Source organism: Ahaetulla prasina, chromosome 2, assembly GCF_028640845.1.
Source record: "Ahaetulla prasina isolate Xishuangbanna chromosome 2, ASM2864084v1, whole genome shotgun sequence".
In the NCBI taxonomy this organism is placed as follows: domain Eukaryota; kingdom Metazoa; phylum Chordata; class Lepidosauria; order Squamata; family Colubridae; genus Ahaetulla; species Ahaetulla prasina.
In genome coordinates this window covers 23,117,747-23,130,608 of record NC_080540.1, presented here as the reverse complement: position 1 = coordinate 23,130,608, position 12,862 = coordinate 23,117,747, and the positions used below count along the sequence as shown (strand labels likewise).

Sequence of the window (12,862 nt, the reverse complement as noted above, 5' to 3'; positions counted from 1 at the left end):
CCTAATGCTTATTGCTAGAATTACTAGAAATCAGAAGCAGCTGAAAAAGGAGCTATATAAAATGATCTGGAGTGGGAAGATGGCAGCTTGAGCTATCCATTAAATTGGGGGTGTCCAATGTGGCTGGAGTTGAAATCCACAGGTCTTAAAAGCTGCCAAGATTGGACAACCTTGAATTAAATCTTACACAATAATACAATGTGTTGAGTTTTAAGGCTGGGTTAAGATTCCATGTTATAATATGGAGAAAAATATACCTTCACTACTGCAAATAGGCAACATATTATTGATTATATTTATGTCCTGGCCATTCAACTGAAGGTAAGAGGCAATAGGGATCTTCTTACATTAAATTCCTACAGCAACCACTGAGATAGTCTTAATTGTATCACAAATGAGTTTCCATGGCTGAAGATGATAAATTTTAGACTCTGAGCCACCCCTGTACTAGTCCATCCCTTTAACTGCTGCTATTGCTGCTATTTCAGCACTGTAAATACACGTAGTGAAACAAAGCTTGTTGTAGAAACACATTCAGTTCATAACAAGAAAGAACAAGGATATCCTGAAAACCCTGATTTATAGCACTTCCTTTGGCTAAGAATATCAAACTTACCAAAAAGATGGAAAGAACAAAAGTTTTAACTCTGGTTGTAATTAATTCTACCCTGGTAACCTGGCTGGTAATCTATGCCAGAATGGCATGGCAGCAGACATAATTCACACAAAAACAGAAACAAGCAGCATTAAGTAGAATTTAATGACTCAGGACCAAAGACAAACACCAACTTTATACAAACGGAGAGCAAGACAAAGGTTTCCTAGGAAAAGGCCCCGGACAGCCTCATTTGGTTACAGCAATTCTGAGGGTGGGTGAAAGGGAGAAGGAGCCAAATATTTAAATAGTGATAGTGCTGGCAGTGGCTTTTCAACCCAAGGGAACCGCGAGGGATTAAAAACAAAAATTCCAAAATGACTGAAGATAGCCGAAGGACAGCCACAGCTCTGTAGCCTTTGTGAAGGATGAGAGGGGAATAGCAGGTGCCAACCACCAGCCTCCTTCTCCCTGACAAGATGACACAATGCTGGTGAAGGGACCGAGAGAAAGAGGGAGCCTCTGCTTCTCTCCCACGGGCTGATTCTACGCCCAAGACGGCGTCCTGAGCTCAGGCTGCTGAGGAAGAAGAGATCAGGGAGAGCAGAGGAACAGGCAGCGAGGGCATGGAAGTTTGTGAAGCAGGCACCGTGGTATGGCAAAGTGGGAGAAGGCCTCTCAGAGGCAGAGACCAATGGCCCCTTCCCCCTTGGCTTACAGCAGGGCAGGCTGGGCATGTGGAAGCGCATCTGCTGCCTCTCTGTGCAGGATGAACCTAATCAGAGCTCGGAGGGAGGGTGGGGAGGACAGGAGCTTCGGGGATTGCACTGGGGGCTCACAAAATTTCCCCCCTGCATGCCAGCACAGAGCAGCTTCGGGCAGGGGACACAAAAGGGACCTTTCCGTCTGGCAGGAGAGGAGGAGGCATGGGTGGAGCAGAAAGTGCTTGTGTGCTCAAAAAAAGGGTCACAGCAGCTCCTCCTCCTCCTTCTCACTGCAGGAGTGCGCCAGGGAGTGGTGTGGGGGAAGCCACGAAACCAAGCCTTCGTATGTACACTGCCCTCCTCCAGCACACCATGCTTTTAGTCAATTTCCTCCATGTTGCTGTAGGATGGTGAGGGGTGCTCTGCAACCCCTTCTGGTGCCAGGGCAGGAGCAACATCAGTTGTCAGGCTGGGTCCAAAGGAGGGAGAGCTAATGCCCTGCAAATAGAACAAAGGATTAGACAGAAACAATAAAACCACAGAGGATCCACAAAAGTTATTTATTTTCCTCTCCCCCCCCCTCGCCCCCCACTTCCCACAGAGGGATTGAAGCAAAAACATTTTGTTCCATTAGAATCCAAAATGATCAAAAGCCACAAAGTACATATTTATGTATCAAACTAAGTTAGGCTTTTATTAAAACAGAATGTGGTAGAAATAATTATAGTCTTGAAAGATGTGTGATGTTCCAGAACAAGGACCAGACTATTACTTAGAAGCCTGTGAAATTTGTCTGTGAAATATAGTTTAATTTCAGTTTTTATTACATACGGTATTCACACGCACACAGACACACCCACAGCCTTACCAATAAGTCCCATCTGTATAATTCCTGCATAATCACTTATTAATCTAGGGTTGTCTGATCTATTCTGTACAATTTGGAAAACTCTAAGCTAAGGTAACTTAATTCTACAACACCCCCCCCCCCAAAAAAAAAATAAAACAGAGTGAGGAAATCTGTAAGAATTATACAAACTGGCTGCTTTTTTCAAGAGGCAGCTGGACTTTCTAAACCAGACAGTCCAGTTGCATCTTGAAAAAAGCACCTTTGGGACAACCATGACCTGAATGATTGAGAATCTCCATAGACATAATGCTGAAGATATTCTACTACTAGCAGAGAAGGACAAATAGCTAAAACTTCACCTACTGACTATAAAATCCAATAAGCCATTCAGCTTTACATTTTTTCACCCCTACATTTAAAAAAGCATTTTTGTAGTTCTTAAATCAATAAAGGCAAACCAAGCCTGGTTGTTTAGGTTAAAACAACAGAACCATCTTGGGGTCAACAGTCACATTCCATTACGTGGGCAGGGCAACTTGTTAAACTACTTGAATACAATGGGGAGTGCCCACATATTTTGCTCTCCTTTTCTTCTCTCTTCAATTTCTCACTCTCCTGTTCATCTAGGGCAGGATTGACGGCTCATTCATCTTAGGAATTCTGCACCCAAATTCCTCCCCATTTGCTTTCTAAGACATTACCTGCATGTAATTAATAAGGTGTGCAGTGCTATTGATTTGATAGCAAAAAAAAAAAAAATGTTTTGGAGTCCTTGGGGGAGCAAATGCAACCCCTACAGAGAGTAATTTTGCTGTAATTTAAATCCATAGCATTGCAAAATGTATTAACTCCTTAAGGCAGCTGCACCTTTTTTAAGAAGCAGGGAAAAAGACCCCACTTTTCTGTTTTCAAATCCAAAAGCACTACCCAGCCGCTGGAAATTAGTCTTTGCTGCCCTTTGCTGTAGGGGTTGCATTCTCGTTTTAAGTCAACACTGAACTTCATAGCAGCACACAACAAATTCTGAGCTGCCACAAAATCATAGAACACACAAAGTTCTCTTCTAGCACCGAGTCCCCTTCCGCCTTATTATTTCTATAGCTTTTGCTTTGCTGCAGCTTCTTTTTTTCACCAGCACCAATGCAACTTCAGAGGTCAATACAAAAATATGCACGGGACCAAAGGGACTGAAAGAAATCTGTTACTTTTAGAAAGCGGTTGCTGAATGGAAAAGCAACTGACAGTGAAAGAAAGAGAATCAACAGTGAGTTTAGAATACCTTGATTTTTATTAAATACAATAAATAAATACAGTGAAAGTTTTTCCTCTGCACAATGCTAACTTTTCGTTCACCAAGCCAGTGGAGGATAGTTTAGGGGCTTCCCTTCTCCAAAATGGAAAGGCTCCCACCAGATCTATGTACTGGCCAGACCCTGATCGTTGGCATTACTACAGTTAGTAACCGTTCATTCCTTGGGACACAGCAAGAATAACCGGCCATCAGGAACAGTTAACCTCAAATCTTTTCTCCTTCCCCAAAGAATCTGAAAAGGTTCTCTGAAACTACTCCTAGGAAGAATCTGTAAAGACGTTAGGAATTAGACTGCATATGAATAATATTAATAAAAATAACAAAAGGGTGAAACAAAGAATTTTACTCATTCTGAGTTTATGAGTTCTCGACTTCTGGCTAAAGCCATGGCCCTAGATCAAGCTATTTGAGCCGGTAGTCTGAAGGCACAAGAGACGTTTTATATCCAGACTGTAGGGCCAGATTAAAATACTACAGGGTCAAACAACAGTAACGCCCTACTTTTACTTCTATTTTATGCATGCACAGAAATAGGCACGCAAGCATCCACAAAAATATGTACAGAAGCAAAATGCAAGATAATGAAGAAGGAGGAGGAGAAAACAGTGTTCCTTTACACTCATATCCAAATACAGTTGCATAGCTAGATCAATATCTAATATGCTTTTTTAAAAAACAGGGGAGGCTGAACTCTCTGGTTACATCATGGTAAAGAAATCTAACTCACCAATGTTTAGAAAAGTCAACAATACATTCTCCCTCCAATAAAGGAAAAGATGGTCATTAAAAATCTTTGACTTCCTTCAAACAAGGGGCCAATGACCAACTGAGAAAATTATCAGTCTTGCAATAACTCTCAGGGATGTTGGTGTCAGCCAAATTAGGGAATTCTATCAGGATTGACGGCTCATTCATCTTAGGAATTCTGCACCCAAATTCCTCCCCATTTGCTTTCTAAGACATTACCTGCATGTAATTAATAAGGTGTGCAGTGCTATTGATTTGATAGCAAAAAAAAATATGTTTTGGAGTCCTTGGGGGAGCAAATGCAACCCCTACAGAGAGTAATTTTGCTGTTAAATCCATAGCATTGCAAAATGTATTAACTCCTTAAGGCAGCTGCACCTTTTTTAAGAAGCAGGGAAAAAGACCCCACTTTTCTGTTTTCAAATCCAAAAGCACTACCCAGCCGCTGGAAATTAGTCTTTGCTGCCCTTTGCTGTAGGGGTTGCATTCTCGTTTTAAGTCAACACTGAACTTCATAGCAGCACACAACAAATTCTGAGCTGCCACAAAATCATAGAACACACAAAGTTCTCTTCTAGCACCGAGTCCCCTTCCGCCTTATTATTTCTATAGCTTTTGCTTTGCTGCAGCTTCTTTTTTTCACCAGCACCAATGCAACTTCAGAGGTCAATACAAAAATATGCACGGGACCAAAGGGACTGAAAGGAATCTGTTACTTTTAGAAAGCGGTTGCTGAACGGAAAAGCAGCTGACAGTGAAAGAAAGAGAATCAACAGTGAGTTTAGAATACCTTGATTTTTATTAAATACAATAAATAAATACAGTGAAAGTTTTTCCTCTGCACAATGCTAACTTTTCGTTCACCAAGCCAGTGGAGGATAGTTTAGGGGCTTCCCTTCTCCAAAATGGAAAGGCTCCCACCAGATCTATGTACTGGCCAGACCCTGCTCGTTGGCATTACTACAGTTAGTAACCGTTCATTCCTTGGGACACAGCGAGAATAACCGGCCATCAGGAACAGTTAACCTGAAATCTTTTCTCCTTCCCCAAAGAATCTGAAAAGGTTCTCTGAAACTACTCCTAGGAAGAATCTGTAAAGACGTTAGGAATTAGACTGCATATGAATAATATTAATAAAAATAACAAAAGGGTGAAACAAAGAATTTTACTCATTCTGAGTTTATGAGTTCTCGACTTCACAAAGCCATGGCCCTAGATCAAGCTATTTGAGCCGGTAGTCTGAAGGCACAAGAGACGTTTTATATCCAGACTGTAGGGCCAGATTAAAATACTACAGGGTCAAACAACAGTAACTCCCTACTTTTACTTCTATTTTATGCATGCACAGAAATAGGCACGCAAGCATCCACAAAAATATGTACAGAAGCAAAATGCAAGATAATGAAGAAGGAGGAGGAGAAAACAGTGTTCCTTTACACTCATATCCAAATACAGTTGCATAGCTATATCAATATCTAATATGCTTTTTTAAAAAACAGGGGAGGCTGAACTCTCTAGTTACACCATGGTAAAGAAATCTAACTCACCAATGTTTAGAAAAGTCAACAATACATTCTCCCTCCAATAAAGGAAAAGATGGTCATTAAAAATCTTTGACTTCCTTCAAACAAGGGGCCAATGACCAACTGAGAAAATTATCAGTCTTGCAATAACTCTCTCAGGGGATGTTGGTGTCAGCCAAATTAGGGGAATTCTATCAGGATAGATGGCAGTCAGGTCAATCTGACAACCACATCATTATGGATAAAATATCTGTGGATCTGCAGACTCTGTTGAGCCACAGTCATTTGCTAGCCCTTGATTCATATGACGTAGTTTTCAAGAGCTATTTAGGAAAGATTTATTCCAGAGAAATACCAACTATCTAGATGCTGAGATGAGAACTTCCTGTGACTGTAAATCCATGTAATCAATCAACTGGAGAAAAAGGGCACTGGGCCTGGCGCCTTCAACATAGGACTGGCATTAGGGCTTCATCTTGTGCTACTTGGCATCCTAGCCACTTTGCTACAAAGATGCCATAGAGGACAACACTGCAGTCAGCTGGCTGCCATCCTCCAGGTGCCTTGCTACTGCCGCTACCTCCAGCGGGTCTGATAGATGAGCGGGTAGAAGACATTGAGGAAGAGTGCCACAATGGCCGCCATGGTGCCCAGGACAAAGTATCGGACATGGCCTTCATCAGGACACTCTGAGCTGAGTTTTCTTGTCCTTTGGCTGCAAGACCTCCAAGGGTTCCTCATCAGCCTTCTGGCAGCATCCTCTTCAGCCTCCAGTTCCTGCCAGAGCAGAGAAGCCTGCGATGTGGAAACCTGCGTCAGCACTTGAGGAGAACATAATGGCAAACCCCTCAATCACCCATGCTTTGCCCTGCTTCTTTTATCTAATTTATACAGCTGCCCATTTCACTTGCATGTGACTATCCCGGAGACCCTGCCCTTCACACTGCCAGTTTTCTGAAACAGCCTTTATATTTCTTCTGCCTGATTACAATCCTAATAGTAGGCCATGTTCAGATAACAAGGACCTCCTTGGGACAGAGTGAATAACACAAGCCACATGAAGATGGAGGAAAAACCTATCAGAGTTAGGCATCCATGCTGGCTGGCTTGGCGGAAATCTTCCCAGTCTGCCAACTTATGCCATTCAATAAACACAGGCACCAAGTAATCACTGTTCATGCTTTCTTGTAAGAACAAAGGACATTCAGTTGAGAACAGCCAGTCACAGATAAGCTTTTGCTGATGAGAACGTGAGGATCTGAAAATAAACCAGTGACATCCAAGCGTGTGCATTTTAAAGGATGAGAAGCCTAATCAACAGTTCAACTTGTGGTAAGTGAAAAATCATAAGGACCAGTCTGAGATGATAATTAACTAGGGTAATCTCCTTTTCTCTTTAATTAAAACAGATGCACAGGAGAAGTTAGTCACAATCAGTCATAAATCATTTTTTCACCTGCAGGACAATCCACTCAGGGTAGTCAGCCAATCACATTGATTATCTACTGATATTTAAAGCCAAACCATCCACACCATCTTTCCCCATTTGGTCCCCTGGGTTCTGTGGACAGGCGCTGCTTCTTCCCGAGTTCTCAAGTTTTAAAGCTTGTTCTGGGAAGGAAATGCTGGAACTGATGTAAGGGCCTGCTGTGAGTGACCATAGGCATAACAGGAATCATGGCTTAAACATAAAGACCCTGTGAATAGGTCTTTCTGGGCCTATTTCTCCTTCACAGGTATATGGTTTCCAGAAGCCCTAGCAGACGTCAAACTCAAAATGGACCATCAGAAAACTGTAGGAGGTTCAGAAAGGACAGGGCTAATGCAGCCTGTCTTTCATATCCTTGGATGAAGCCTAACTTAACCTTCCACCTAGGAAGCCATCCCAGGTTGGATGCCACTATACCACATGGCTGCAGAATCCCAGGGCATACCTGGAACCACGGCCACACTTGTATCTGAAAGTCCTCATTTCTAACTATGCTAAGATCACTGACAACATTTGAGAGAAGCCTAGTCCCACCATATTAGGGGATGGGAATACGGGAGAAAGAGAAAGGAGATGAATCTAACTGCAGAACTGAGTGCGTAAGAAATTTATTTATATCCTGCCTTTATTATTATTATCATTATAAATAACTCAAGGTGATATATACTTAATACAGTATTCATTCCTCCTCTATTTTGTCCAGCACAACAACCCTATGCAGTGAATTGAGCTCGAAGAGACTGACTGGCTCAAAGTCACCAAGCCAGTTTTCATGCCTCGGACTCTGCTGGCTTCTTGAGTTCTGTTGCGCTGCATGGTCCCCAACAATTTACTATTATCTCTTGAAGTACATTTTCCACAGAGATAATATATTTTATCACAATCACGCTAAACTCAACTCTGCAGTTCTGAGCTGGTGTATCCCTTCTGGCTCCTAAGAAAGCGTCTCTTCACCCCACCCCACCCATTCCAACAGACACACACTTGCAAGCTTTTCTCATTTTTGCAGTGTTTTTTCCTGCCATCTTATATACTTGTTTTTCTCCAGCATTTAATTGGGATATACCAGAGGACAAACAGTACCCACAGCTCCTCATGGCCATAGCTGCAAGCAGGGCCCAGCAGATATCTCCTCAATTGTCAACAATGAAAAAAAATGTTAGTTCAGTCTAGTCTTCCCAAGGTGGACTGACGGAACTCCTCACCTGACTGGCTGCTGCTTCTGCAGATGGGGCCAAGTCTGCTCGGGGGTCTGAGGAACGAGGGGGTCCTCGAGGAGGTCTATCTACAGGAGAATTCCGTCGGCGGTAGAAGAGCACGTAAGCGTATCGGGTCACAACCTGGCTTTCATCCACCGTAGTCACGGTGCTGTCATCAAAGAGCCGCCAACCTGGATGAAGGGAGGAAAGGGATAAGCATGGAGTCTTTCAAAGCACAGACCACCTAGTGCAGAGGCCTACTACTTCTGCTCCTGCCATCTCTTCTAAAGTTATATCTCTCTTTTAACCTACGGACTCAAATTTAATTTGCACCTTAAGTATTTTGATAACCATAGTTTTGTTTTACCAGCAGAACTGCATTCATGAGTGCTTCTTTCATAGCAGCGATGGCATATTGAAGGAAGGAGTGTTGGTCATCAACATTGTTAAAGGAAGATGCTACTCTCACGGATCCTCCTGTTAAAATGTATTCAGTGCAGGGAGAAATATTTAATGATACCAAATTCGACTATCTTTTCTGACTGTAATAAATAAACCAAGCATCAGGAAGACAACGTTGCTAACAGAAAAAAAATGGGGAGAGATAGTAGCAACTTAGGTAATGGCAATTATAACCTTTCAACGATTCCTCCTTTGGTCCATTTTGCCAGCTTCTCTGCTGACCAGAAGATGCTAGAACTCTATCCTGCTTCTCTAAGAGCAAGGAGGCTAAATAATCAGATGATAGACTCTGAGCAAATTATACATGAAACAACAATAGTCCTGCTTAGACCTTTTCCAGCAAATAATCCTCTTTGGGGGGAGGGGAACATCAGTATCAATATCCTACTAAGCACATGCAATAATTAATCAGCTTTCAACCCTCCATCTTCCTAATCCCCAAATGTGGAAGGAACTTTTATTGCATGTGACTTGCGAGGGCAGAGGAATTAAAAACAGATATTCTGAACTACTGTCCAAGTCCTTATAACTTTGGAGCTGGGCTGTTCTTGGATATTTCAAGTTGATCCATCACTGTACCAAGCTTGTTCCAATAAAGACAGAGGACCGTTTCTTTTTCTTTTAAAGTGAACAAAGCAGGCAAAACAACACCGAAGAGCGGTGTTTCTTTCTATAATGGAGGAACGTATCTTTGAATGTGCTGCTTCAAAGGCAGCACCAGGCTAAATACCCCAACTAAGCATTCTTCTCATTTCTGGCCTTGCCTAATTCTGAATAATGAGATATTGGCAGAATCCATTGAATCTGTGACAAATTAACTACTATTTTTTATACTCTTTTTGTCCTCTGCCAAGAAAGTTTTTTTTAAAAAAAGTGAGAGCACTCCCAGGGGAGCACAGAGGAAAATTCAATATTTTTCCTCTGGAAAACAGCTAAGGGCTGTCAATGGATGCCAGAGAACTTCTTCAATTGGAACTGAGGTCATTCTAAATTAATCTCTAAGGTTGTCTGATCTATTAACCTTTCTGTTTGCCTGACAATATGAAACAGAATAGAATTAACAAATATGCCTGGGGCTGTTTTGATGGGCAGGCTGAGAGCAACTAATGGTGCCTCAGAGATTTATGATCCCTATCACACCACTTACATATGGCACAACACTATCTTGCTGAATTCTGCAGATAGATCCATTAGAATAGGAGGAAGGGCTGAATTAAAATTTAGATCTGCACTGTGCCATCTGAGGGGAGTGAGATCTGCTGTGACTTGCATCCATTGTACACAATTTTTGTAGAACGACAACAACAAAAAGATCTAAGGGCTGGCAACAGAAAAGGAGGGTTTTTCCCTCCTGCAACTGGATGTGCAATCTTAAAAGTCATATGAGGTTGATCCTAGGTTTCTATGAAACCCCTAGCAGGAAACAGAAAATCCTCCTTCTATATGGATTCTCTGGCTCACCTGTTGAAGATCAGTGGAGCTAAAGCCTTCCCCTACTCACCTACATCACTACGTTGGCTGTTCTTGTCACTAGGCAGCCGGGCGTAGGCTGTGTAGTGCCCACCAATCATGCCCCCGTAGTGATTGATTACTGCATACAGATCATACATGGGCAACTGCTGCTCATCTTTCTGACCAATGCAGAATTTGCTCAGGTCCAAGCTCCTAAGGATAGAATAGAGCAAGTTAGACAGTTGTATACTTTGTGCCTAATTCCATTCTTATCTTTTTTTCCCCTCTTAGAGGCAACCCTGTTTACCAGCTGACATTCTTTATTGAGACAATCTTCACTGTCTCTTTATCTAGACTGAAAACTCAGATCAATACGAGCCATTCTATTACAGAAGATTGAATACAGGAAGGCAGCCATTGGGTCATATATAAAAGAATTTTGAGAGTGCTGGAGTCAAGTTTTGCTTTGAACTTAACTCTCTCTTGTAATGGAGTGGGAATCGAATCTGAAATGGATCAGGGCCCAAATTCTGATTTGAATTCAGAGGGAAATCATCTTATTTTGTCAGTGGTTAATGACTTGTTTGTCTCTACTTTTTTTAAAAAAAACAAACCCACAGGTATCTTCTTTCTGGAGCAATCATGTGACCATGTCTTTGTGCTATTCCAAATATACACCCAGGGTTGTTTTTTTTTTTCAGAGCAAAGAAGACAGAAAAAGGAACCCAACGTTCTTAGTGGATGTCTTTGCTTCTAGAATTTCAGTCAGAATTTCATTACTCTTTATGAAAGAGATTGAAAGAATTCTGTTCCATTAATCAAATTAAGATTCCTATAATCAAGAGGTCTCTGATTTAGGCGATTAGGCTGGGATTTCATGCTTGGCATGTTCTGTTTAAAAGATCAGATAACTAATGATAAAAAAAGTGTAGAACAAGTGCAATAAATATATATTTATTACAATACAGTATTTCTATACTGCTGACTCTACAAACACTCCTGATAGCTTATATATAGTGAAAAAACTAAAATGTAAAATAATTCATATATCTGTTAACCATACAGATTTAAAAAAAACAATTCCATTTTCATCACTCACATTCAATTTGCCAACATCCCTTTAAGGGATAACCCTTAAAGTGGGGTGGTCCCTTTTTTTCTTTGTTCTGATTTGGAAGAGTTTGAGAACGAAATAGATCCCTTACGTCTTGCCGATGCAGGGCCCCTGTTTTGCCCTTTAAAACTCCTGGCCACACACCCCCTTCCAAAACTAGGTGGAGATATTATTTCACCTCAACAAACCAGGCAAAAGTTTGGGGGTTGCCTTTCTCTTGAAAGGGCAATACACTCTTGCTGTAGAGACTAAGTACTAGAAGAGCCAATGGCCTTATTCAGCATATAGTTTATATGATCTGCCCAAAGAGGAATGTTGCCATTGCCCGAAGATAAATACATGTATAAGGCTTTTTTGCTTTTAGACTCTTTCAGACATGGCAAGCCTTGGAATTACTAACATGACTTCTGAGGTGGCTTACTTTATGAAATATGCTCTGAAACCTCCTCATTTAATTCCCAGAGAGAGAAAAATCAAGTGGATGGGGATGATGGGAAAAATGAACTCCGCTCATTTGTTTCAAAATGAGGAGATTAATTCAAAACAGTAGAGAAACTGCTGCTACAAATACGAAGAATGTTTACGTGATAAGCTGTTTTTTACAGTGAGCCTTCTTTCATCAAATAAACGGTTAGTGAAGAGAGTAAATATATCCCATTCCTGGAGCAGCTTTGATATACACCCCACTATCCTGTCCATAAGCTGAAGCAAAGCAACAGTGCAGAGTTGAATTCAGCTCCAAACTTGATTAGATTTTCCTCAGCTCCTGTGGCTCAGTTACCTCAGAAAAAGACTATGGGTAGACCTTGCCTTTTTGTTACCCTTCCTCTATTCTCTTCTTTCCTTCCTCTACATGGAGGAAGCAACACCTTTCTTCATACAAAGGAAGGTAAGAAGCGATAGCTATCTCTTTCTTCCTGTTCAAAAGGCTTTCAAGAAGAGAGTCTTTGTGGGTCAGGGACAGACAGATCCACTTTGAGTCTCTTTCCACATTTACTCACCTTCAAAATGGTGTCGTACAGCACCCAACCTCCAATACCAGAAAGATCAAAGGCCCAGAACTAAGGGGAAAGAGTTCACCAAAATACAGTCCATCTCTTTATTTGTTAGGTTAATTGGTCCTGAATTTATGACAAAGCCCAAGTAGTATAATCCATCCTTTGTTACTCAGAATGGTCCTATCTAGAGAACTGCTTGGGTCTCCACGATGTTAAAGAGATGAATAAAGCGACACACCATGCCATAACCTCACCTGACTGGGAAATCCACCATGTCGTTGATCTTGTCTCTCCAAATGAAGCTGCGGAAGGAAAAGCGCTTGAGCTGTATGATAAGGATGTTGGGCAGACGCCATAGCATCAGCTGCTTGGATGCCTCCCGGTGCTGCTTACACTTTGGGCAGTACCTGTGGAAAA

General features: G+C 41.7%; 1 protein-coding gene across 9 annotated transcripts in view; it reads right to left on the bottom strand.

Moving 5' to 3' along the window:
* Positions 1-737: 737 nt before the first annotated feature.
* USP19 (ubiquitin specific peptidase 19) overlaps positions 738-12,862 on the bottom strand; it is a 49,579-nt gene continuing 37,454 nt past the window's right edge. For 6 of the 9 annotated variants that reach the window (XM_058167604.1, XM_058167605.1, XM_058167599.1 and 3 more), the window contains 4 exons: positions 12,700-12,852; positions 10,383-10,546; positions 8,426-8,610; positions 5,431-6,526 (listed from right to left, as the gene is read on the bottom strand). In XM_058167604.1, the coding sequence (XP_058023587.1) occupies positions 6,308-6,526; positions 8,426-8,610; positions 10,383-10,546; positions 12,700-12,852 (721 nt within the window). In that variant the 3' untranslated portion in view covers positions 5,431-6,307. Of the gene's footprint in view, positions 1,798-5,430; positions 6,527-8,425; positions 8,611-10,382; positions 10,547-12,699; positions 12,853-12,862 lie in introns of those variants that run through there. The other 3 variants (XM_058167607.1, XM_058167608.1, XM_058167606.1) reach the window with 2 other exon arrangements.